The 25612-nt window shown below is 43.6% G+C and overlaps 1 protein-coding gene across 2 annotated transcripts in view; it reads left to right on the top strand.

Moving 5' to 3' along the window:
* Window positions 1–459: 459 nt before the first annotated feature.
* The window catches only part of PARP12 (poly(ADP-ribose) polymerase family member 12), a 46322-nt gene continuing 21169 nt past the window's right edge, over window positions 460–25612 (top strand). The window contains exons 1-5 of one of the 2 annotated variants that reach the window (XM_061414880.1): window positions 460–1003; window positions 4931–5066; window positions 7749–8049; window positions 10880–10978; window positions 14363–14486. In XM_061414880.1, the coding sequence (XP_061270864.1) occupies window positions 675–1003; window positions 4931–5066; window positions 7749–8049; window positions 10880–10978; window positions 14363–14486 (989 nt within the window). In that variant the 5' untranslated portion in view covers window positions 460–674. The remainder of the gene's footprint in view (window positions 1004–4930; window positions 5067–7748; window positions 8050–10879; window positions 10979–14362; window positions 14487–25612) is intronic. The other variant, XM_061414879.1, reaches the window with a different exon arrangement.

Below are 25612 nucleotides of genomic sequence, written 5' to 3'. Positions count from 1 at the left end.
CCCATGGCCTTTAATATAGTCCATTCAGCAGGCGCGGGGAGAAATGGCTTTTCGTTTGAAAAGAAGGGATTTTCACGTTTAAAACAAGGGAGTCACAGCCTGAGCTGAAGAGAAAGTAACACTGAGGCCGCCTTTGCTTCCACCTGAGGGGGCCCCAGGGCGTCTTCCCGGTTTCCCTCAGCGTCTAGCGTTTGACTCGCGCGACGCCGCCTGGCGGTTCGCAAGGGCGCGTCCCAGGCCGCTCCGCCCAGCGCCCGGCGCAAAGGTGCGCGGTCCGCCTGCCGCGCTATTTCCCGACGCCCGGAGTCAAAAGCGGGCGGCGCGCGCTCCCGGGCGGCCCCACCCCGCCTCGTCCCGGCGAAGGCGCTACCGGAACGCCAAGCGCGACCCCTAGGCTGGGTCGACTGTCTTCCTGTCAGCACTCTGAGGGGACTCGTCGTCGAGTCCCCCGGACGCTGAAGAAGCTCCTGCGGGCTTCCGACGGGGCGAGCGTGCACAGCTGAGGGGCCCGGTGCCGGAAGGCGCCGAGCTCTGCTCAGCTGAGAGCCGGAGGCGTGGCGAAGCCACCAGGTTCTGTTTTCCCCTGGTCGGGGGGAGCTTTCAGTTTCGTTTTCGGCCGCAGTCTCCTCCCCGCGGGAGCCGCCTGCTCCCCTCCAGTCGCGGGCCCGACGACCATGGCGCCGGCCGCCCTTCTCCGTGAGGTGACCCAGGTGTTGTGCGCGGCCGGGGGCGCCTTGGAGCTGGAGGAGCTACGGCGCCGGGTGCGGCCGAACGTCGACTGCGACGTGCTGGACCGGCTGCTGCGGGAGCGCGGGCGCTTCCTGGTGGCGCGGCGGGCGGCCGGGGCGGGCGCGGCGGCCGTCGAGCGCGTGGTGCTGGCCGTGTCGCCGCTGCGGCTCTGCAGCGCCCATCTGGGCCCGAAGCCGGGCTGCGCGGGGCTGTGCGCGCAGCTGCACCTCTGCAAGTCCTTGTTCTACGGCAAATGCAAGTTCCTCAGGGACGGGTAAGGCGCCGCGCCGGGAGCCCGACGACGAGGAGGGCGTCTTCTTCCCTCCCCGCCCTTCGTCAGTTTGGGGGAGAGACTAAGAGGTGGCTGTTCCTTGGCCTGTACTCCTCCCCCTCCTTTGTCTTCAGCGAACGTTTATTGAGCGCTTTCTGAATACGTGGAACTGGGCGTGGGGCTCCGCGTCGAGCGGTGACCTCGGGGAGGGACAGCCTGGGAGTGGCCGAACCGGGGTGGGGGTGGGCCCACGGCCCGCCCTGAGGGCGCTTCAGCGCTCTCTGCCCCGCCACAGAAGGGATCTTTTGAAAGCTCTTCACCTGCTGACTAGACGCCAGCGGCTTCCGTTGCATTTGGAATACAATGCAGGCTTCCAACCCTGGCCCCCAGTGCCCCTGAGGGAACTGAACGGGTCCTCGCCGGCCCTCCATCCTGGGCTCCTCGGGGTGCCCTTCCAGCCCGGGTATAACTCCAGCCTTTGCTCATCGGGTGACCTCTGCTCTCCTGGACCGCCTTTCCTAGTTTGCCTCGTGTATCCTTCAGGACTCGACTCAGGCATCTCTTTCCTTTGGAGCCCTTTTCTTTCTTCTCCATCACGTTCTGTTTACTTTTCTCATAGCGCCCTTCATGGGCTCCCCACTGTTTTCAGTAGAACGTAAACTCAGGAGAACAGAGAACCCTCCGTCTTCGTCCTGGCTGGGCTCTCCCGGCCCTCAGCTCTGTGCTCTGCACCTGGCAGGCGCTCAGTAAGATTTGTGGAGTAGATTCAAGAGGTAAATGCTAAAGAATTTGGACCTCACCCTGAAGGTAATGGGGGCCCGTCAAGTAGCAGAAGAGAGCAGCCATCAGGTGTGCATTGTAGGAAGATAGCTAAGATAGGGTACGCATTCTCATTTAGAGGAGGCTATGATGATTTCGTTTGGAAGCTAGTCCAGTCATCTGGAAGAATGACTGGAAGAACAAATAATTTTAGTTATTTTTCTTTTTTCTGCCTTAACAGGGTAGACCTTATTTCATGCTCACATCAGGTCTAATTGTGAGATTTAACAGCGTGAAGTATGGACCTTGATCCGTATAGTCATTTAGGGACCCAGGCTGGCAGACCTAGACTCTGTCTTCTTAAACCCATGACTCTTAAAGGCCATCTGGGTATCAAGTTCCAAGGAGCAGGTAGAGAAGATGGATAGTAGAAGGCTAGTGGGAGATTTTTATGGGCCAGTTTTGGAATGGTAGCTGTTTTTCTGTCCATGACCCAAGCACCACAGGATGTCTGTGCCTGGATGCAGAGGGAGTTGGAAAATGTCCCTGAGAAGCAGCTCCCCAGAAATCCTTAGATTCGAATATTTCAAGACCCAGATAAGGCCTTATGAGGAACGGATGTATGTATGAGAAATTTGGGAGAGTTGGTAAGAGGAGGGTAACAGGATTCAAGAGTTGATGACTCATTTTTCTTTATTATTGTTCACTTGGAGATGAGATTTTTCTTACTGTTGACAGAGAGTGGGAGAGGGTTTTGTTTTGAAGAGTGCCCAGAGGGTAGCTCTCCAGGTCTGAAACTTGGGAGGATTGCCAGGACACTGAGATGCAGGTTTTGGGAGTTTGGGGGCAGCATTTACTATGGCTACAGCAGCAAGAGTGGGTCTTATCTGAGGTGGAAGCTGAGGGTGGAGCGCCAGGGCAATTGAGCCTTCAGGGGCTGGTGGAGAGGCCGCATCTCAGGGTGGAAGGGGGAGCAGCATGCAGAGAGGAAGGTAGATACAGTAGGTGGTAGATGGAGGGATCTAATGACAGAGATCACTAGTGGGTCTTGTTGATATCTGTAGTTGGTAAAATAAAGATAGCAGACCTATCTTTAGATAGGCTAATTCCCAAAGTTGGGGTCAGATTTTGTCTTGGAAGTCTAGTATTTATAGGCCTGGATGATCCTAAGTTCTTTTTTTGTTTGTTTGTTTGTCTTTGTGGTTTACACAGGACAGTTTCTTGAACCTTCCTTCTTTGACTGTTTCCGGATCACATAAGGGAGAGTGGGTGTGGTCAGCTGCATGTTCTGTGCTTTCCCTGCGAAGCTCTCTGTCCTCCTCAACTGCAGGATCAGCTGTCACAGACATAGATCATCACTGCTGCTTTTGTTGGTGACCTCTGGAGAGGGTCCCAGGTCCCTGATTCCATCCTTTGCTTAGGGGACAGTAAGCAAGTGGTCAAGAACCCAGCCCCAAGACAAGCCGCCTTGTCTCTGCCTTGGCTCTGCCCCTTGCCAGCTGAGTGATCTTGGGCAAATTAGTTTTTATCTGAGGCTTAGTTCTCTTATCTCCAAAATGGGATGGTATTACCCACCTTATAGGCTTGTTGAGGACACTATGAGTTAACTCACAAAACATTTAAGCAAACCCTGGTTTGTGGTAAATGCCCTTTTAGTAGTCATTATCATCATCATTATCTTTGTGATTATGAAGCCCCTTTGCCTAGAATGGGGCTTCCTTGGTGCATCAGATCTTAAAGAATCCGCCTGCAGTGCAGGAAACCTGGGTTCGATCCCTGGGTCAGGAAGATACCCTGGAGAAAGGAATGGCTACCCACTCCAGTATTCTTGCCTAGAGAATTCCATAGACAGAGGATCCTGGCAGGCTGCAGTCCATGGGATCACAAAGAGTCAGACACTACTGAGTGACTAACACTTCCTGCTCTCAGTACCTAGTTCTTCAGCCTTTAGTATCAGACTCAGACTTATACCATTCAGGCACGCTCCCTGATTGCTTCCCCACTCCTGTCAGGTTCAGGTGCCGCTCTGTTTGCTGATGGATCCTGAGCACAGCTGACCTTGCGCTTCCCACATTTTAGAGTCATCTCAATGTCTGTGTATCCACTAGAGAGGAGCGGGGTTGGATGACGCCATGGTTTTTGGCCTGTGCAGTGGAAGAGGGAAGTTGCTCTTGACTGCATTGGGGGAGCCCAGGGGAAGTACGGATTTGGTCAGTGATTCAGTTTTCTTTTGAGATGCTTATCATAGGTGTGGCAGTGTCTGAGTCAAGCAGATGTAATTTACCTGACTCTGCTGGGTTCTGTTGATCACCCAGGTGATCATTTGAAGGCTTATCTTTGACTCTTTGGGGGCATACTGCCAGTTCCTGGTTCACAGTGAGTTTTCAAGAGGCAGTTGTTGATCAAAACAGTGGAAGAAGGGAGCAGAAAAAAGGGCTGGGCCTCAATGGTGTGTTTGTGTGTGTCTGTGTATGTGTGTGTGTGTATACACACCTGTAATCATAAGCCATCCACACTCATTTATTCAGCCAATGTTGAATGCCAGTAAGTGCTCAGTGACTGGCACGCTGACTGTTCGGGAAATGGCCCTGTAAGTCTCACTAAATACCTGCTGAGAGGTGCTTCCCTGGGCCTAGAACTCACAAGGTACCATCTCTTCTTTTGCAGATGAGCACTATGATTTTTCATGGACATGCAGGTTTTCTCTGATGTTTTTAAACAATGTCAGGAACTATTCCTGAAAAATTATCTTAAAGATTGATTTTGCCAGTCGTTTCAGTTTGCTCAGGCTGCCGTAGTAAGGTTCCACAGACTGGGTAGCTTAAGAAACTTATTTTTTCACAGTTCTGGAGGCTAGAAGTCAGAGGTCAAGGTGTCAGCATATTCTGAGGCATCTCTCCTTGGCTTGTAGATGCCATCTTCTCCTTGTATCTTCACATTGTCTTCCCTCTGTGTCCTGATCCCCCCGCCTTTTTTTAATAAAGACACCAGTCAGATTGGATTAGCCCCCGCTGCCCCCCCCCCACCGCTGTGACTTCATTTTTTTTAGCTTAATCACTTTTTTGAAAGACCCCAAATTCAGTCACTTCTGAAGTACTGGAGGTTAAGACTTCAGCATAAGAGTTTGGGGGGAAACATTTCAGCTGTGACCCTAGCCCTGTTTCTTTGCAGGAAGGACTGTAGGAACGGTCACAACTTGATGTCCAATCACAACGTGAGCGTGCTGAAAACACATGGCTTGGACCACCTCAACTACGGTGAGCTCTGCATGCTCCTGTTTCAGAACGACCCCTTGCTCTTGCCAGAGGTGAGTGCCAGGAGGGGTGGGCCCAAGGGTAAGTGATGAGGAAGAGGCCAGGAGGTTGGAAGACAGGGAAACACTATGGCAGAAGAGATGCCAGGGGCCCAACAGTGATCACTGCGGTCTGCCTGTTGGGAGCCCTGGACTGGATTCCCGCCTCTGGTGATTTTTAGATCCGTGACCTTGCACCAACCTTGCCACTTCTTGAAGCCTCCTTTCCTTCTATGTCAGTTGGGCTGGTACCTCCTTTGCAGGGCTTCTGTGAGGTTGGGGGGGCTTGTTTGGCCAATGATTGCAGGCAGTTGTTACACAGAGCTTAGAGGGGTTTGGGATTCTAGCCAGCCCCTCCCTGTCTAGCAGGACTTAGAAAAATGCAGGTACCACGGGGCTCTGAAGGTCTGTGGGGCAGTTTTCTAACTTGGGTCATTGTAAATTCTCATGCTGCATTTCAGACAGAAACCACTTGTTTTGAAGCTCACTGCAGTGGTCGTGGACGAGTTCAAGTCCTAAGAGAAGTAGACACCAAGATGGGATTGGAAGTGGGAGAGATTTATTTCGGGGGAGCAGAGGAAGGTGGGGGCCCATGTGGTGATGGTGCCCTGAAATCTGTGTCAGGAGAGGGGAAGGAAAGGAGACTGGGTCGGAAAGGACCCTGACTGTGCTGCAGTTCCCCAAAAGCTTCTGCCCAGCCAGCACAAAGTTCTGAGCTGAAGTCCCTGTTGGCAACATCTGTGTCTCCCCAGAATGGCCTGCCTGTGAGGGCGGGGCCTCTGTGTGCGGAGGACAGCAGCCAGGCCGAGGGTTGGCTGTGCTCTGCAGCAGATCTGAGCAGTCATTCTCTGGCCAGCTTGGGTTCTTTGGGCTGTTCTGGCCCTGCTTCTTGGATGAGGCGACAGAGATGAGATGGATATATGTTAATGACATTTAATAACATAAAATATTTATATTTTAATGAATTACTATTCAATTGAAATCACTATTTGAGAAAGATGCTATAGAGCAAATGACTGGTGCATAATATGTATTGTTTTTCTTTGCCTTTTGAAAATTAGTATCAATTTAATTCAGTTAACCTTTATTGCATATCCACTACAGGTGAGGCACTGGCATTAAGGAGATGCAAAACCCCTTCTGCTCTTCCAGGCGGGGCACAGCTACTGGGTGGGACAAGTTGGCGGTTGATAGCAAGGTGCTGTTGGTTATCAGTGCTTTAATGGGATTGTCAGTGCTTTAGTTAGAGTTGGTGCTCTGGTCTCAGGGGCACGGTTTGGGCACCAGGGAAGAAGTCCTGGAGCAGATGGTGGTTGCCCTGGGTGCTGGAGGATGAGTGGAGGATGAAGGTCTGGGAAGAGGGAGGCAGAGAGCCTGCCTGGTCAGGGCACAGTGTGTACGTCAGCATGACCTGGATTTAGGGTGGGAGGGAGAGAGAGAACTAGGTGGGTGGAGGCTCATCTGCACAGCCTCCTGTGTCACAGGAGGGAGTTGGAGCGAGGTTGTGTTGGGAGAGTAGGCATTAACTTTTTGGAGCAATCACCTTGTTAGTGGTGTGAGAAGTGAATCAGCAGGTAATCCATCTGGAATGTGCAGTCTGTCTCCTGGGCTGTGTGAGGTGGTTCAGGACACAGTGCTATCACATGGGCTATAAGCTCGGATCTAGTGCAGCTTTCCTTCAGGACTACTGCTCTCAGGCTAGTCCCCTCATCATCAGATGACCGTTGAGGGGCTGCCGCCATGAACTGAGCACCCACTGGTTCTAGTCACTTTGTATATTTTTCATTTAATTCTCACAATAGCCCGGCTTTGTAGGTGGCATTAGTCCCATTTAGGGGATTAAGAAACAGAATCTCAGAGCTAGTGAGTGGCCTGCTCGAGATCAGGCAGCTTGTAAGTGACAGAATCAAGGTTAGGGCCCAGCTGTTGCTGATCTTCTCCCTGGGGCTTCCATCCCCAGAAGGTGGTCCCTGATGATCTAGGTGTGGGTTCTGCAGCCCTCTGTTTGATATGATGCCTGTGAGTTGAGTGGGTGGGCCCATGATGGTCTCTGGCTTGGTTCCCAGCTCCAGGAATGTGGAATGTAGAGAAGGAACAGCTGATTGAAGTTCAAGCCCCACCTTACCAACAACCCAGTTCAGCAGACACCACCTGTGCCAGGTGTACTAGATAACTGTGTGACTCAGAGCAAGCCTGTTAACTTCACTGAGTCTCATTTTGAAAGGGCTGTATTTGGCCTTCTTGAAACCCTCAGAGCCTCTTTGACCTTGAATTGGAGAAAAAAAGAGTTGGGAGAAGCTGGGTCCTGGGTTAGAGGGAGTTGGTTAATCAGTGAAGTGGGGGGCGGTCGGTAGAATGCAGGGATTGTTAGGATGTTCCTGTGTGAGTTACATTAAAATGTTGTCTCATAAAGAGCAGCTCTGATCAGCTGGAAGTTTCCCCCCCCCCCCCCCAACCAGAGAGGCTTGCTCTGGGCAGTCTGCTGTCCTCCTGGTTCCCATTTACCAAGAGCATGTGCTAGCAGTTGTCCATCTAGAGTGAGGGATGGTCTCAGAGCTTGTGACCCATGTCATGAAAGGGTCACAGCCTTGGCTAGGTCTCTGGAGGAACATCAATTAACCAGAGACTGCTCAGTAAGGAGGTAGTGTCATGTGAGGCCTTTCTAAGTTGCTGTCTTTTTTCCTTCTTCGTTAACAGATCTGCCTTCATTACAACAAAGGAGATGGACCGTACGGCTCTTGTTCCTTTAAAAAGCACTGTATCAAGCTCCATGTCTGCCAGTATTTTTCACAGGGTGAATGCAAGTTTGGCACTGGCTGTAAGAGATCCCATGATTTCTCTAATTCTGAGAACCTGGAAAAACTGGAGAAGTTGGGCATGAGGCCGGAGCTGGTGAGCAAGCTGCCTTCCATTTACAGAAATGCTCATGACATCAAGAATAAGAGCTCTGCCTCCATCCGGGTGCCACCTCCACCCTCGCAGTCACAAGGGACTTCCAGTAAGGCTCTGGGCTGGGGCTCCTAGATTCCAGCTGGCTGCCAAATGGAATGTGTGACTTTGGGCAAGTCTGTGCTGCTCTGAGAAAAAGGGAGTTGGCCACCCCTTTCCAGCCAGTGGGGGCTGTGAAGATGAGTTGAAATCAGAGCTGTGAACAAACACATTTTAAACAAATTTGGGTTGGTGTGGACGGTGGGTGAATTCCCTCTGGGCCTGAGATCTGCATGGAGATGAGTGATGCTGCTTCTCCCTATCTAGTCTTCCCTCTTCTGCCCTGGAGAGCTTGTTTTCCTGTGAAGGACCCCACAGTTAAGAATGCCGTGCTCTACAATTCTGGGGCCATCCTTTGCGTTATGTTCTGTTGAGATTTTTTTTTTTTAATAAGTGCATGAGGCACATTTTATCTATTTTTTTGAATGAAGCATATTTTAATTTTGGCTCTCTTTTGACATGAATGGAATTTTTTTTCATCATTGCAAATTTACTTTGTTTAGTGCTCATCTCTAAATGGTACCTGCTGGGCTACAGTTGGCACTGACTTGTTGAATGGTGAACCTGCCAGGATACTTTTTATTTTTTGAGGAATGTCATGCTTAGTGACAGGCATATGGGGGGATTTTGAGCAGAGATTGTTTCTTTAGTAAGCATTTCTTTTTTTATATAAAGCTTGTAATTAGACTGTGTTGGGTCTTAGTTGTGGCACATGGGATCTTCATTGTATCACACGGGATCTTTTGTCACAGAGCATAGACTCTCTAATTGCCTTGCATGAGCTTAGTTGCTCTGCCACACATGGGCTACTAGTTCCCTGACCAGAGATCAAACTCCTGTCCCCTGCATTGCAGGGTGGATTCTTAACCACTGGACCACCAGGGAAGTCCCAGTAAGCATTTCTTGAGTACCTGTTATACTGTGGGAAGTGAATACCATGATTCAATACCAGGGAGGCTACGATGCCTTGGTGTCCTGTGAATTTCACACTATCTGCTGCTGGCTGGTCATCCTGATAATCCGTTTTTTCATTCAACATGAGTCCTTGCCATGTACTGGCCAGTGTCCTGGGCCTTGGTTCTAGGTGTCTCTGAGGCACGGCTCCCCCAACTTGTTAGCTGTACTGATAATCTAGGATTTTTAATAGATCACTTCCTAAATTATTAATGCCAGGATGACCAGCAAACTAACTTACCACTCTAAACTTACCTGAGATTTATATTTGAGAGGTGTCCTCGCTGTATGTTTCCTTTACATTTTCTTCAATTACTTTTGGTTAGTTTCTTCTAACAGTAGGAAGCCTAGAAGCAAACGATTTTGCTTTAATAGATTGTTAAGAGTGTCAGTTGGATTATGGCCTTGTTAGAAAGGCAGGGAAGGATACCTGCCCCTGGAGGGAGAGGGAGGCAACCTCTAAAGTGCCACAGGTGTGAGCTTTAAGGTCCAGCCTGTGGATGTCTGCTGCTGCTAAATCACTTTAGTCGTGTCCGACTCTGTGCAACGCCATAGATGGCAGCCCACCAGGCTGCCCCGTCCCTGGGATTCTCCAGGCAAGAAAACTGGAGTGGGTTGCCATTTCCTTCTCCAATGCAGGAAAGTGGAAAGTGAAAGGGAAGTCGCTCAGTCGTGTCCGACTCTTAGCGACCCCATGGACTGCGGCCCACCAGGCTCTTCCGTCCATGGAATTTTCCAGGCAAGAGTACTGGAGTGGGGTGCCATTGCCTTCTCCAATCTAAGAGTATAGAAGCTTTCAATCTCAAAAATAAGATCAAATTAATACACCGAACTCTGTAGCCTGAAAACAGTACATTTTCATTCAAGTCCTGTGGGGTTTTAATTTAGGGAGGTGATTGATGACAAGGAGAGTTTTATAGGTTTACATGGTGGTAGTTGGGGCATGCCCAAATGTAATTATTAAGTAATGGCTCATTGAAGCAATTCTAGTAAAGGTAGACTTTGAAAGCATGTGCATCCTCCTGGTTACATTAACATCTGTGTGTGTGTGTGTGTGTGTGTGCATGCGCATGATCAGTTGTTCAGTTGTATCCAACTCTTTGTGACCCCATGGACTGGAGCCTGCTGGGCTCCTGTGTCCATGGAATTTTACAGGCAAGGATACTGGAGTGGGTTGCCATTTCCTACTCTAGGGGATTTCCCAACCCAGGGATCAAACTGGCATCTCTTGTGTCTCCTGGAAATGGCAGGTGGATTCTTTACCATTATGCCATCTGGGAAGTTCTTATATTTAACCTAAATAAGGTTTCATTTTGAATTATAGGCTTTCCATTAATTTTTTTTTTTTTTTGGTATTGGAACCCAATTCTCATAGTTCATTTGCTTTTGGAATCAAATCTAGTTTATAAAATGCAGCCTTCACTTGTTCTCTGGGGTAATCACGGCTGTAGATACAGAAGGAAAATGTGTTGGCTAGTGGTTCCCCACCCCTCCCTATTAAAGTGTCCCAGGTTCCACTGTTGAAAGCTGCTGATTGAGTCAGTCTGAGGGAGAGCTGAGCACTTGTGTTTATAAACAGGTCTCCTAGTGAATTGGGTGCACAGCCAGAGCTGAGAAAAAGCTCACCCCAACCATGATGTCCTGGATTTGGCAGCAGTCATATGGCCTTGGGCTCCTGGATTCCTCCATAAAAGGCAGAGAGGGTCCACCTGTATGTCTGAGGGTGCTTTCGTCTAGAACATTATAAGATTTTGTGATGTTGCCTTGCCCACTTTTGCCTCATGCAGAGGAATGAATGAATTCTGTTCTCTCTCCTTTGTACCTTGAACTACTCCAGCCCCATATCAGAAGCACTGGTGACATATCTTTGTGGTCTTTCTTTGTAGAAAGAAGAGACACAGGTTCTGTGTCCCTAAACACTGCCACCCAAGAGGAGAGTGATCAGATCTGCTTGTTCCATATCTGGAAGAGCTGTAGCTTTCAAGGTGAGTCGGGGGGAAACCCCTTCATCCACTTGCAGGCGGGACAGCTGCTCCTGGTTCCCAGAGCTCTGCTCTGATGTCACCCCTCAAGGTCCTCTCACCCATCCAGAGAGGTTCGGGCATTCTTAATTGCAAGCTGGTGGCACTTCAGTGATTTTGTTGGGGAGTTGAGAGTGGTAAGAATTATTGAATACTTGAGTTTCTAAAAATCAAACTGTAGATGAGTTTGGGGGACTGTTTGTTTCATGCAGCAAACGAATGTCAGGTGTTGTCCCTTGGTTAGCTTAGTGTGAGGTCACAAACCCACAGAAACACTCGGATGCCCAGTCTAGTTCCCTTCTAGAAGGAGGTTGTAGTCTCAGAGATGCCTCAGAACCTAGGAACAGGAGGAGACCCCTCTGTGTACTCTTGGGGGATGAGAATTTGTTTAAGTTCAGAGTTTCTCTCAATACTCTCTTTTTTATCAGATGTAGCAAATGTTTTGTGTGTGTGTGTGTGAGAGAGAGACTGTATTTTTACTAAATCTTTGTTCTTGCTGATGTCCTGGGCTTTGACTAAAGAATGATTCCTTCTCAAATTTGGTGACTCTTCTTAAAAAAAAGACAAACACCCAAACTTCCTGTTTTGTTTTCAGTCTTTAAAAAACTACCCAAGCAATTCATGAATACTTTCACTTTGTAAATGAGTGAAATGGTACAGAGTAAATCCTGAAGTCTTCCTTCAGCCTTCCAAAGGTAAACATGGGACTGTGGTCATATTTGTTTTACATATTTGTCAACAGATGGGAACATGTGATATGCATTATTTAACCTACTTCTTTTACCTAATGGTGTGTCTTGGTGATTTTTTCTATGTTAGTACATATGTGTATGTCTACCTGGATTTTAAAAACAACTGTGTAGTATTTGATTAGAATGATTTTTCCTTGAACATCTGAGTATACATGCATTTTACCATGGATAGATTCCTGGAAATGGAATACTAGGTCAGGCAATGTGTGAGATACACACATACACCACACACACACGTTTGTGTATGTATATATATGTTTTTAAAAATCAGCATTATTAGATATAATTAATACAAAATAAAATGCACCCTTTGAGTTTTGGGGAATATGTTTGCCCATATAACTGGCACTATAATCTGGATGTGAAACAATTCTCTCATTCCAAAAATTGCTCTTATGCCCCCATACAGTTGATCCTCACCACCCAGTTTCCTGACCCAAGGCTATCCCTGATCTGCTTTTTGTTGATGGGGACTACTAGACTTGCCTTTTCCAGAATTTTAAATAAACGTAATCATGTATTCTGTTGCATTGATTAACTACAATTTGTTTATACATATGTACGTTGATGAACATTTGGGTTATTTCCAGTTTGGGGCTTTTATGAATAAAACCTCTATGTCAGTTTTCATGTACAGGTTTTCATGTGGATATATGTCTTCATCTCTTAAGTAAAGACCTCAAAGTGGAATGTCTGATCGTATGATAAACATGTATTTAACATTACAAGTTACTGCCAAACTGTCCTCCAAAGTGGATCCATTTCACTTTCCCGCCAGCTGTGTAGTAGAGTTTTGGTTGCTCTGCATCACTGTCAGCACTTGGTATTGTCAGTCCTGTAAATTTTAGCCATCCTAGTAAATGAGTAGTGATATCCATTGTGACTTTCATTTGTATTTCCCTGATAAGTAATGATGTTTAGTGTGTATTTTCATATGCCTTTTGGCTGTTTGCATATCTTCTGTGAAGTATCTGTTTAAATCTTTTGCCTATTTTGCAGGCAAATAACAGCTTTGTTAAGATATTAAGTATATTTCACATAGTATACAATTTATTTAATGGTTTTTAACATAGTCAATTTGTGCAACCATCATCACAGTTAATATTAGAACATTTTCATCACCCACAAAGAAACCCATTAGTAGTCACTACCCCTTCTCCCCACCCTCAGGCTCCTGGTAACTACATAATTTACATTATGTCTCTATGGGTTTGCCTGGATATTTCATATAAATGGAATCATACAGTATATGGTCTTTTGTGACTGTTTTGCCCATTTTTTATTGGGTTGTTTGATCTCATTATTGATTTGTAATAGTTTTCAATATTCTTTATTCACTTCACATCTTTGTCAGGTGTCAAATTAGCCAGACTTCATTGTTATTACTTTGAAAGATGAATTAAGAATGTACAAAAGACAGTAAGAAATGTCTTCCTCACACCCTTTTTCCCAGCACCAAGATTCCCTCCATAAACAGTCCTTATTACTAGTTCCTTGAATATCCTTCCGTAAAGATTTTATTCAAGCAGAAGTGTATATCTAGTCTCTTTTTGCACAAGGTCACTATGCACACTATTTTGTACCTTTTTTCAAATGATACAGATGTTTGACTTTTGTAGACTATATTTTCATTTCAAAATTCAAATCTTTCCTCATACCTTTGTGCCCAGCCACCTAGTCTTCCCTCTCCCGTTCCCACATGTGTATTTAGTGAGAATATATCTAATCCTGTCTTTTCTATTTTTTCACCCAAATAGAGGCATTCCATACCTGTGTATTTTTCTACCTAATAGTATATGGATCCTGCAGGTATCAGAGTGTGGAGATTCCCATTGCACTTCTTTCCTGTCTCCCTTTCCTCTCACAACATTCCTCCTTCAGGATGTACTAGAACCTCTGCAGGTAGAGGTGGGTGTGAGCAGCGTTCCAGGTGAGCTGCTGGCATTGGCCAAGGCACAGCAGGCAGGAGGTACTAGGAGGGACAGACCTGGGGAGCACAGGGAAGGCAGTGGGAGCAGTTGGCTGGCAACCACAGATCCAGGCCATGTGTATAATACATTCTAGGAGTGGGGTATGTTGAGAAGGGGAGAGCATGTTGGTAGCCACAAAGATCAAGGCAGACTGGAACCGTGCTGCTGACCCACCTGTGGTAGGACCTGTTTGGGTTGGGATGGTTCTAGTAGAGATGGACCTGCCTCCATTTCTGGTGTGATCGCTCTCCATCCAAATGTCACATATATGGCAATAATGCATGGACAGACTGCCCCCTGCAGGGATGGAAGCTTTGACCATCTCATGATCAGCTGCTTTACTCTCATGAGATGTAATTCATACATAATGTAACCTACCAACACACAGTTTTAAAAAATAGGTTTGATGTGTTTAATGTCCTGTTAAAAAGGGAGACATAAAAGGCAAGTGTGTATAATAAAATTCAGTATCTAAATGCTCAGGTATGACTTCATTAAAAAAGGCTCCCTCACAGATTTCTAAAATGTTGCCAGGTCAGCAGGCAGCACCACACCCATTGGGAACCACAGGGCTGGGCCATGCTATGTGCTGCCAATGTGCTTACCTCCTTATATTTTTATTTCAGATAAGTGCAGTAGAGTTCATTTCCACTTGCCATATCGATGGCAAGTCTTAGATGGAGGCAAGTGGAAGGATTTGCACAAAATGGAGCTTATTGAAGAGGCATATAGCAATCCTGCAACAGACAGGTATGAAATACGTCATCTGTGTCTGTTTGTGCCTGGGCCTTTGTGTGCAGTATAAGAAGTTTAGACACAGTGGGCTTTAGTTTTGATGGGCTTCAGACAGACACACACACATGGAGTAAGCAGGCTACCTGGTCTACAAGCAGAGGCTCTGGGCTGGAAATTGAGGGCTGATGGTCATGCTGGTGGTTGACGCCTCTGTTCCCTCATCTTCCTCTTTTTTCAGGGAGGAGCTATGGGGAGAGGAGTGAGGGAGGGGTACCAAGTAAGTTTTGAATGATTTGATTCTGGGATCGATTATGTAAATGTATCCTCATTGATTAGTCCAGAAAACCAAAAAGTAGTCATTTGTGAAATTTTAGCCTTTGCCTGTAAAGTCATGCAGCTGAACTGCTGTTTATCATTCAGTCTTTTTTATTTTTCTACGTATGTCCTAGAATTTTCACTTAGAGTAAATGGGGAAGTGTTGAGTAACTTTATTTTCAAATGCTTACCGTATCTTGGATTCCTTGGAACATATGTTGCCAAGAAGAGAATTTGAGCCCGTTTTTTGAGTGGGTAAAATAAATTTGTGCTTAGGGTACAGTTATGTGCAACTTGATGCTGGTAAAGTATGTGAAACAAATTATCCCCCTTTTGGAAGATTAAGTGGCTCATGTAGCCAGCCCTTATCTAAGTCTCCCCCTTCTCTTCCTCTCCTTTTCTGAGGCTTTTTAAGTTAAAATGGATACTTGGTGATATGCACAGCTACTAAGCATATAGGTCAGTGAATTTTGAGGAAGGCATAAATTGTGCAGCCAATGCCCTGATCCAGCTGTAGACCATTTTCATCACCCAGAAGCCCCCCTTCCAGCCCTCTTCCGGTCAGTGTCCATGCCACAAACCACTGCTGTTTCAGCGTCTGTCAGCACAGATAGTCTTGCCTGTCCTTTAACCTGGTCTGAAGGGAGCTGCTGTCGACGGTTCCCATGTGTTTATGTGTTCACATGTGCTCCGGCTTCTGTGACTTAGGTGTTGGGGGTGAGCCTGCTGGGAGCCAGGCTGGTCCCTCCTCGGCTCTGTTGGCGGGTGCCAGGTTGTCTTCCACAGTGACTGTACCGCTTCCCACCCCCATTAGCGGTCTGTAACGACGTGGCTCTCTCACATTTGGTGCAGTCTGATATCTGTGCTTTTCTGGTCTTCAGTGTAAAGTGAGGTCTCTGTTTGCATACCCTTGAATCCTTGTGAGGAGAGGTGTCTCCTCAGTGCCCACTTGTGCTTTCTCTGCTGTGAAATGTCTGTGTTTGTAGTTTGCCTGTTTTGTTGAGGGGAAAGGTTGTGCTTTTCCTTAGTTTTGGAATTCTTCAAGTGTCTGGGTATTAAGTATATATTGAAAATAAATGAACTCCCCCTGTCAGCTTAAGGTATCTGTTAATGAAGAGAAGTATTTTTCCATCGTCTTCTTTATGGTTTTATACTGTTTTTTTCTTTTCCTTTTTTTTGGAGGGTTTCTACTTTTTGTGTCATAAGAAATTCTTCCTTATCCTGAGACTGTCAAAAAATTGTCCTGAATTTTTCTTTAAAAACTCTTAACATTTTAAGGACTGCATTAACCTCTCCTTGCCTGTGATGGAGTATATGTCCAATTTCATTCTTATGAAGATGAATTTCCAAAGACCACTTTAAAAAATATATTCAACTAAAAATTTAGAGTTTGGGATTGCCATGTACACACTGCTATATTTAAAATAGATAACAAGGAACTACTGTAGAGCAGAGGGAATTCTGCTCAATATTCTGCAATAATCTAAATGGGAAAAGAATTTGACAAACAATAGATAAATGTGTGTGTGTGTATGTGTGTGTATATAACTGAATCACATTGCTATGCACCTGAAACTAAGACGACATTGTTAACCAACTACACTCCAACATGAAAGACTGTAAAATAAGTAAAGCATTAAAAAATAAATAAAAGGTTAAGATTAAAAACATAAAAATATATTCAAAAAGTAAATCGCAATGAGGCAGGGACTTCTCTGGCAGTCCAAAGGTTAGGGCTTCACCTTCCACTGCAAGAAGTACAAGTTCCATCTGGTCAGGGAACTAAGATCCCACATGCCTTGTGGCCAGAAAACCAAAACATAAAACAGAAACAATATTGTAACAAATTCAGTAAAGACTTTAAAAATAGTCCATGTGGAAAAAAAAAAACACCAAAATAACCAAACTGAGAAAAGTGAGCCAAAATATATTTGGGATATATGTAAATATATATATATAGAGAGAGAGAGAGAGAGAGGTATTTCAGGTGATTTAAAAAAAAAATACATTTGTAATTCACCTCTGTCTCTTATGGACAAAAGAACAACACCCGCTGCCAAATGTTAAACTCTACTCAGCAAAAGAAAAAATTGTGACGAAACAGACATAAAATTTACCTACCATCTTAACCATTTTTAAGTGTAAGGTTCAGTGGCATTAAATAGGTTCATGTTGTTCAGCTATCTTACATTGTTCATTTCCAGAAGTCAGTCGATTTTTAAACCCACCCAAACTGAGTCAGCTTTGACAAAATGTAATATATTGTATAGGTTAATTTCAGACTTAGATGCCAAGTACTACTTTTGTAAGGAGGCCATCTTTTTTCCACCTGTTTTCAATGCTGTCTGTGTTAGGTGTTGAGTTAGCAAATACACTTCTTTTTCTGGCCCCTTCTGCTTCATTGATCTGTGTGTCTCTTATCAGTATCACACTGTCTCATGTAGAAGAGCTTTACAGTAACTTTAGGTGTCTGGTAAGGCAGTTTCCCACTGTTTTCCTTCAGATTATCTTGCCTCTTGGTCTTTTTTTCCTCTTCAGAAATTTTAAAATCTGCCTGTTGGTTTTCACAAAAAAACTCTGTTGTGATTTTTTTTTAACTAGAAATTGCATTGTCTATTACGTTTGGGGAGAACTGACGTCATAATACAGCAACTCATTTAAATGTACTTTAATACCTTTATTTTTCTTGTGATGAGAATTTTTTAGGATTCATTCTGTTAGCAACATGCAAATACTGCTATACAGCATCATTAACTATAGTTAATCATACTGTGCATTGCATCCCTCAGTTCAGCTCAATTCAGTCACTCAGTCGTGTCCGACTCTTTGGGACCCCATGAATCATAGCATGCCAGGCCTCCCTGTCCATCACCAACTCCCAAAGTTTATCCAAACTCATGTCCATCAAGTCAGTGATGCCGTCCACCCATCTCATCCTCTGTCATCCCCTTTTCCTCCTGCCCCCAATCCCTCCCAGCATCAGGGTCTTTTCCAGTGAGTCAGCTCTTCGCATCAGGTGGCCAAAGTATTGGAGTTTCAGATTCAGCATCAGTCCTTCCAATGAACACCCAGGACTGATCTCCTTTAGGATGGACTAGTTGGATCTCCTCGCAGCCCAAGGGACTCTCGAGTCTTCTCCAACATCACAGTTCAAAAGCATCAATTATTCGGCACTCAGCTTTCTTCACAGTCCAACTCTCACATCCATACCTGACTACTGGAAAAACCATAGCCTTGACTAGACGAACCTTTGTTGGCAAAGCAATGTCTCTGCTTTTTAATATGCTGTCTGGGTTGGTCACATCCACAGCTGGGTATTGTTTTTGCTTTGGCTCCATCCCTTCATTCTTTCTGGAGTTATTTCTCCACTGATCTCCAGTAGCATATTGGGCACCTACTGACCTGGGGAGTTCCTCTTTTCAGTATCCTATCATTTTGCCTTTTCATACTGTTCATGGGGTTCTCAAGGCAAGAATACTGAAGTGGTTTGCCATTCCCTTCTCCAGTGGACCACATTCTGTCAGATTTCTTCACCATGACCGGCCCGTCTTAGGTTGCCCCACGGGCATGGCTTAGTTTCATTGAGTTAGACTAGGCTGTGGTCCTAGTGTGATTAGATTGACTAGTTTTCTGTGAGTATGGTTTCAGTGTGTCTGCCCTCTGATGCCCTCTTGCAATACCTACCGTCTTACTTGGGTTTCTCTTTCCTTGGGCGTGGGGTATCTCTTCACGGCTGCTCCAGCAAAGCGCGGCTGCTGCTCCTTACCTTGGACGAGGGGTATCTCCTCACTGCTGCCCTTCCTGACCTTCAACGCAGGATAGCTCCTTTAGGCCCTCCTGCGCCCGCACAGCCACCGCTCCTTGGATGTGGGGTTGCTCCTCCTGGCCTCCACCCCTGGCCTCGGGCGTGGGGGAGTGGGGTAGCTCCTCTCGGCCACTCCAGCATCACTGACTCAATGGACGTGAGTCTGAGTGAACTCTGGGAGTTGGTGATGGACAGGAGGGCCTGGTGTGCTTCGATTCATGGGGTCGCAAAGAGTCGGACATGACTGAGCGACTGAACTGAGGTTGGTCATAACTTTCCTTCCAAGGAGTAAGTGTCTTTTAATTTCATGGCTGCAGTCACCATCTGCAGTGATTTTGGAGCCCCCCAAAATAAAGTCTGACACTGTTTCCACTGTTTCCCCATCTATTTGCCATGAAGTGATGGGACCGGATACCATGATCTTCGTTTTCTGAAGCTTGAGCTTTAAGCCAACTTTTTCACTCTCCTCTTTCACTTTCATCAAGAGGTTCTTTAGTTCTTCTTCACTTTCTGCCATAAGGGTGGTGTCATCTGGATATCTGAGGTTATTGATATTTCTCCTGGCAATCTTGATTCCAGCTTGTGCTTCTTCCAGCTCAGCATTTCTCATGATGTACTCTGCATATAAGGTAAATAAACAGGGTGATAATATGCAGCCTTGATGTACTCCTTTTCCTATTTGGAACCAGTCTGTTGTTCCATGTCCAGTTCTAACTGTTGCTTCCTGACGTGCATACAGGTTTCTCCAGAGGCAGGTCAGGTGGTCTGGTATTCCCATCTCTTTCAGTGTTTACCACAGTTTATTGTGATCCACACAGTCAAAGGCTTTGGCATAGTCAATAAAGCAGAAATAGATGTTTTTCTGGAACTCTCTTGCTTTTTCCATGATCCAGCAGATGTTGGCAATTTGATCTCTGGTTCCTCTGCCTTTTCTAAAACCAGCTTGAACATCTGGAAGTTCACGGTTCACGTATCGCTGAAGCCTGGCTTGGAGAATTTTGAGCATTACTTTACTATGTGAGATGAGTGCAATTGCGCAGTAGTTGGCATTCTTTGGCATTACCTTTCTTTGGGATTGGAATGAAAACTGACCTTTTTCAGTGCTATGGCCACTGCTAAGTTTTCCAAATTTGCTGACATATTGAGTGCAGCACTTCCACAGCATCATCTTTCAGGACTTGAAAGAGCTCAACTGGAATTCCATCACCTCCACTAGCTTTGTTCGTAGTGATACTTTCTAAGGCCCACTTGACTTCACATTCCAGGATGTCTGGCTCTAGGTCAGTGATCATACCATCGTGATTATCTGGGTTGTGAAGCTCTGTTTTCTACAGTTCTTCTGTGTATTCTTGCCACCTCTTTTTAATATCTTCTGCTTCTGTTAGGTCCATACCATTTCTGTCCTTTATTGTGCCCATCTTTGCATGAAATGTTCCCAAGTAAGATGGTAGGTGTTGTGAGAGGGCATCAGAGGGCAGACATACTGAAACATAATCACAGAACACTAGCCAATCTGATCACACAGACCACAGCCTTGTCTAACTCAATGAAACCAAGCCACGCCGTGTGGGGCCAGCCAAGATGGACGGGTCATGGTGGATAAGTCTGACAGAATGCGGTCCACTGGAGAAGGGAATGGCAAACTGCTTCAGTATTCTTGCCTTGAGAACCCCATTAACAGTATGAAAAGGCAAAATGATACGATACTGAAAGAGGAACTCCCCAGGTCGGTAAGTGCCCAATATGCTACTGAAGATCGGTGGAGAAATAACTTCAGAAAGAATGAAGGGATGGAGCCAAAGCAAAAATAATACCCAGTTGTGGATGTGACTGGTGGTAGAAGCAAGGTCAGATGCTGTAAAGAGCAATATTGCACAGGAACCTGAAATGTTAGATCCATGAATCAAGGCAAATTGGAAGTAGTCAAACAGGAGGAGATGGCAAGAGTGAATGTCGACATTTTAGAAATCAGCGAACTAAAATGGACTGGAATGGGTGAATTTAACTCAGATGACCATTATATCTACTACTGTGGGCAGGAATCCCTTAGAAGAAATGGAGTAGCCATCATGGTCAACAAGAGAGTCAGAAATGCAGTACTTGGATGCTATCTCAAAAACAACAGAAGGATCTCTGTTTGTTTCCAAGGCAAACCATTCAATATCACAGTAATCCAAGCCTATGCCCCAACCAGTAATGCTGAAGAAGCTGAAGTTGAATGGTTCTGTGAAGACCTACAAGACCTTTTAGAACTAACACCCCAAAAAGATGTTCTTCTCATTATAGGGGACTGGAATGCAAAAGTAGGAAGTCAAGAGACACCTGGAGTAACAGGCAAATTTGGCCTTGGAGTACGGAATGAAGCAGGGCAAAGGCTAATAGAGTTGTGCCAAGAGAACACACTGGTCATAGCAAACACCCTCTTCCAAGAACACAAGAGAAGACTCTACACATGGACATCACCAGATGGTCAATACCAAAATCAGATTGATTATATTCTTTGCAGCTAAAGTTGGAGAAGCTCTATACAGTCAGCAAAAGACCAGGAGCTGACTGTGGCTCAGATCATGAACTCCTTATTGCCAAATTCAGACTGAAATTGAAGAAAGTAGGGAAAACCACTAGACCATTCAGGTATGACTTAAATCAAATCCCTTAATGATTATACAGTGGAAGTGAGAAATAGATTTAAGGGACTAGATCTGATAGAGTGCCTGATGAACTATGGATGGAGGTTCGTGACATTGTACAGAAGACAGGGATCAAGACCATCCCCATGGAAAAGAAATGCAAAAAAGCAAAATGGCTGTCTGAGGAGGCCTTACAAATAGCTGTGAAAAGAAGAGAAGCGAAAAGCAAAGGAGAAGAGGAAAGATATAAGCATCTGAATGCAGAGTTCCAAAGAATGGCAAGGAGAGATAAGAAGGACTTCCTCAGTGATCAGTGCAAGTAAATAGAGGAAAACAACAGAATGGGAAAGACTAGCGATCTCTTCAAGAAAATTAGAGATACCAAGGGAACATTTCATTGCATCCCTAGTTAAATTTTTTTGTTTATTTTCTCCCTCCTGATGTGTAGACAGGCAGTTGACTTTTCTACCTTATCTCCTGCAACTTTACTGAAATATCTTAGCTACTGATAATTTATTTGAATTATCTGTATAATTCTCAATATACTTGATACATGTTTAGAAATTAATATCTGTGAATAGCACTCTAAGTTTTCCTTTTTAATTCTTAAAAATTTTATTTCTTTTGATTGCCTTATTATAGTGGGTAAGACTCCTCATGCTGAACAGAAATGATAATAACTGGAAGATTATTCTTCTTTTTTTTTCCTAATTTTAAAAGGAGTAATTTAAAAATGTTTTCCCTTAAGCATATGTGAATGTTTGGAACCTTTAGCATTGCTAATCAATTCTGATTTTATGCCTAATATGCCAGGAGTTTTTCTTTAATTGTGTATGGAAATTAAATTTTATTGAGTACAATTTCTGCATTAAGAGCCTATGTTTTGTTCTGTTTTGCTTGTTAATGCAGTGATTTACATTAATTTTCTAATGTTAAGTCCATTTCATTCCCAGGCCTAAGTCATGCCTGTGCGTATGTAGACACACACGTACACAAACACACACACACACATAATGGTGAATTTGGATTGCCACTCTCTGGTTTAAGACTTTTGAATTTATGTTTGAATAAGATTGGTCTATAATTATTTCATGTTGTCTTTGCTTGTTTTTTAAAATTGAAGTATAGTTGATGTACAGTATTATATGTTACAGATGTACAGTATAATGATGCCTGGTTTTTATCTTATGAAATTACTAGCCTCATAAAAATGAGATTGGGATGGATATTTTTTCTATTCTCAAAAGGCCATGTGAAATCAGAGTTATTTTTTTCCTGAATGATTATGCATCTAAAAGTTTCTAGTCTTGATGTTTAATTCTTGGGAAGATTTTAAACTATTGACCCAATTTCTTATAATTATTATAGGACCAGTCAGGTTTTCAGTTTTTCCTTGAGTCAGTTGGTAAGTTGATATTTTTTCTAGGAGTTTGGTCATTGTATTTATTTTAAAACTTACTGTCATAAAGTTACTTGTAATATCGCTATTAGTGTCTATGCCATCTTTAATTTACACTTTTAATCTTTTTTTCTGCCCTCCCTTTTTTCTTCATCAGTCTTGCAGAGATTTGTTACTCATATTTTTCTTTTTTAGAGGAACAGACTTTTGTCCTTTTTTGACCCCATAGATTAGATGACCTATCATTTATTTCTAAGTATATTTTAAAATTAATTTTAAAATTTAAATTCAAATGAATTGCATTGTGGTCAGGCTGTATAGTAACAGATACTTTGAATTTTGTTGTAAAAGTGAAAGTTGCTCAGTTGCATCTGACTCTTTGTGACCACATGGAATTCTCCAGGCCAGAATACTGGAGTGGGTAGCCTTTCCCTTCTCCAGGGGATCTTTCTGACCCAGGAATTGAACTGGGGTCTTCTGCACTGCAAGGGGATTCTTTACCAACTGAGCTCCCAGGGAAGCTAGTATATCATTAACTTTGGTAAAAGTTCTGTGTATACAGAGTGTTTTGAATGTGGTGTTAGATGGGTGTAAATTGTGTGGTTCTAATTTTTTGTATCTTTATTGATTTCTTTGTCTGCTTCTTGTATCAGTTAGCCAGAAAGGTATGTTAACAATTCACTATGAATTTGTTGGTTTCTCCTTGTAATCCCATCAATTTTTATTTTATATTTTAAAAACTATTATGAAGTATATAGAAGTTAAAAATTTTATCTTCCCAGTAAATTGAACCTGGTAGTACTATAAAATGAGTGCTTTTTATTAGTATTTCTAGTAATGCTTTTTTTGCCTTAAGTCTGTTTCATTTGATATTAATATAACTATGTCTGCTTTCTTTTAGCCCGCTTCACTATTTTACTTTCAAGCTCTTTTGTTTCTATTTTAGATATAGTTCCTGTAAACATAACAAAACTGGATATTTTTTCAGTTTGACAATCTTTGTCTTTTAATCTTTTTTTTATAGTGGTTTATTCATTTGTTGGGATTGCCTATTTACACATTGTGATTAATTTTGAATTTATTTCTACTGTCTGTTTTTGCTATTTGACCTGCTTTTTCTGTTTTTCTTTTCTCTTTTTGGTCTTCTCTTAGATGTTTCCTCATTTGATTTTTTTCCCCCCTCATCTATTAATTTGGAAGTTATATAGTGACTTTCTGTTCTTTTAGTGGTTACTCTGGAAAACAGACCCTTTAACTTAATAAACTTTAGCTTAACAACTTAAGCTAATTAATACATTTTATCATTCTCTCGAACAATAAAAGAGTCTTGAACACTTGAATTCTGACTAGTTCCATTCAAACTCATTTACCACTGTGTGAATTTGGGCAAATTACTTAGTCTTCTTGTGTCCCAGTTTTTCCTTATGTCAAGTGTATAAAAATAATAGTTCCTACATTAAAGGATTAATTGTTTTGAGAATTAAAAGAATTAATGTGTAGAATGCTCAGAACAATGCCAGGCATATAAAATGTGTTGTATAAAATTGCTTCTATTATTTTCTTAATCCCAGGAGTTAGAAATTAACATTGTTTTATATAGTCAGTATTTGTTTAAATTTAGACATTTATCATTTTGTATTTTTGCACACAATCCTTTGTTCATATGTTTCCTTGTGGATCATTTTCTTTTAAATTCATCTTTTAGAAGTTGGTTTAGTGAGGGTCTGGTGGCAGATGTGTTTTTTGTTTATCTGAAAGTTTATTTCATCTTCATTCTTGAAAAATAGTTTTATTGGGTGTTTTCTCTCAATTCTTCAAAGATTATTCCATTGTTTTCTGGCTCCCATTGCTTATTTAGAAGTTAGTTATCAGTATAAATACATTGTTTGGCCTGGGGCTGGGGTGCTGTCGTAACAGATGACTGCAAATTTGGTGTCTTAGGAGCAAGAATTTATTCTTATGTTTCTGGAGGCTAGAATTCCAAAGTCAAGGTGTCAGCAGGGCTATGCTCTGTCTGTAGACGCCAGGGGAAGATCCTTCTTGCCTCCTCCTAGCTCCTCGTGGTTGTTGGCAATCCTTCATATTTCTTGGCATTCCTTGGTTTATAGCTGCGTTACTCTAATCTCTTTCTTTTTTGTCTCATGGCTTTCTCCTATGTGTCTTTGTGTCCAAATTTCTTTTTATGAGGACACCAAGTCATGGGATTAGGGCTCAGCCTACTTGAGTATGACCTCATCTTAATTATATCTGAGAAGACCTTATTTCTTAGTGAGGTCACATTTCAGCTGCCACGAGTGAGGATACAGTTCAACACATTACAGTAGGTAATCTGTTTTTTTCCTTTCTGACTAAACATACAGTCAGCCTCTGGTGCTACAGTTTCACAAAGATCTGTCTATATGTGGACTTATTTTTATTTAGTCTGTTTATAATTCATTCTTTTTGAGTGGAAGGTTTTATGTTTAATCATTTCTGAAAGTTCCTCAAAAATATTGTTTCTCTGGACTTCTAATTAGACATACATTAAGATCTTCTTACTCTGTTTTTTATGTTTTTTGACTTCTCTCTCACGTCGTCCTTTGTGCTGTATGCAGGGGAATTTCTTCACTTGGTTACCTAGTTCATTAGTTCAGCCTTGTCTGAGATGAAGTGTGTCCTGTCTACTGTGATTTTAAGATTATAATTATTTACTTCTAAAGATTGTTTTTTCCTGCTTAATTCTTACAGTTTCTTAATCCATACTCATACTTTTGATACTCAATATTAACTTTAAAAAACACTTCATTCATATTGTATATTTATATCCAACAACTCTTAACATCTGTTGTCTTTAGTGGACTGGTTTTGCTGGATTTTGCTTATGGTGTCTTGTTTCTGGTTTATTTGATTATAAGCTTATGTTTGCTGAAACTTTATCTGTAGAAATTTTTAAAAGTTTAAACTTTTATTATGTATTGGGTTGTAGCTGACTAACGATGTTGTTGTAGTTTCA

The sequence above is a fragment of the Bos javanicus genome, chromosome 4 (assembly GCF_032452875.1).
Source record: "Bos javanicus breed banteng chromosome 4, ARS-OSU_banteng_1.0, whole genome shotgun sequence".
NCBI classification, from domain to species: Eukaryota; Metazoa; Chordata; class Mammalia; order Artiodactyla; family Bovidae; genus Bos; species Bos javanicus.
The sequence above is the reverse complement of the archived record's forward strand: the minus strand, read 5'-3'. Positions and strand labels throughout refer to the sequence as shown.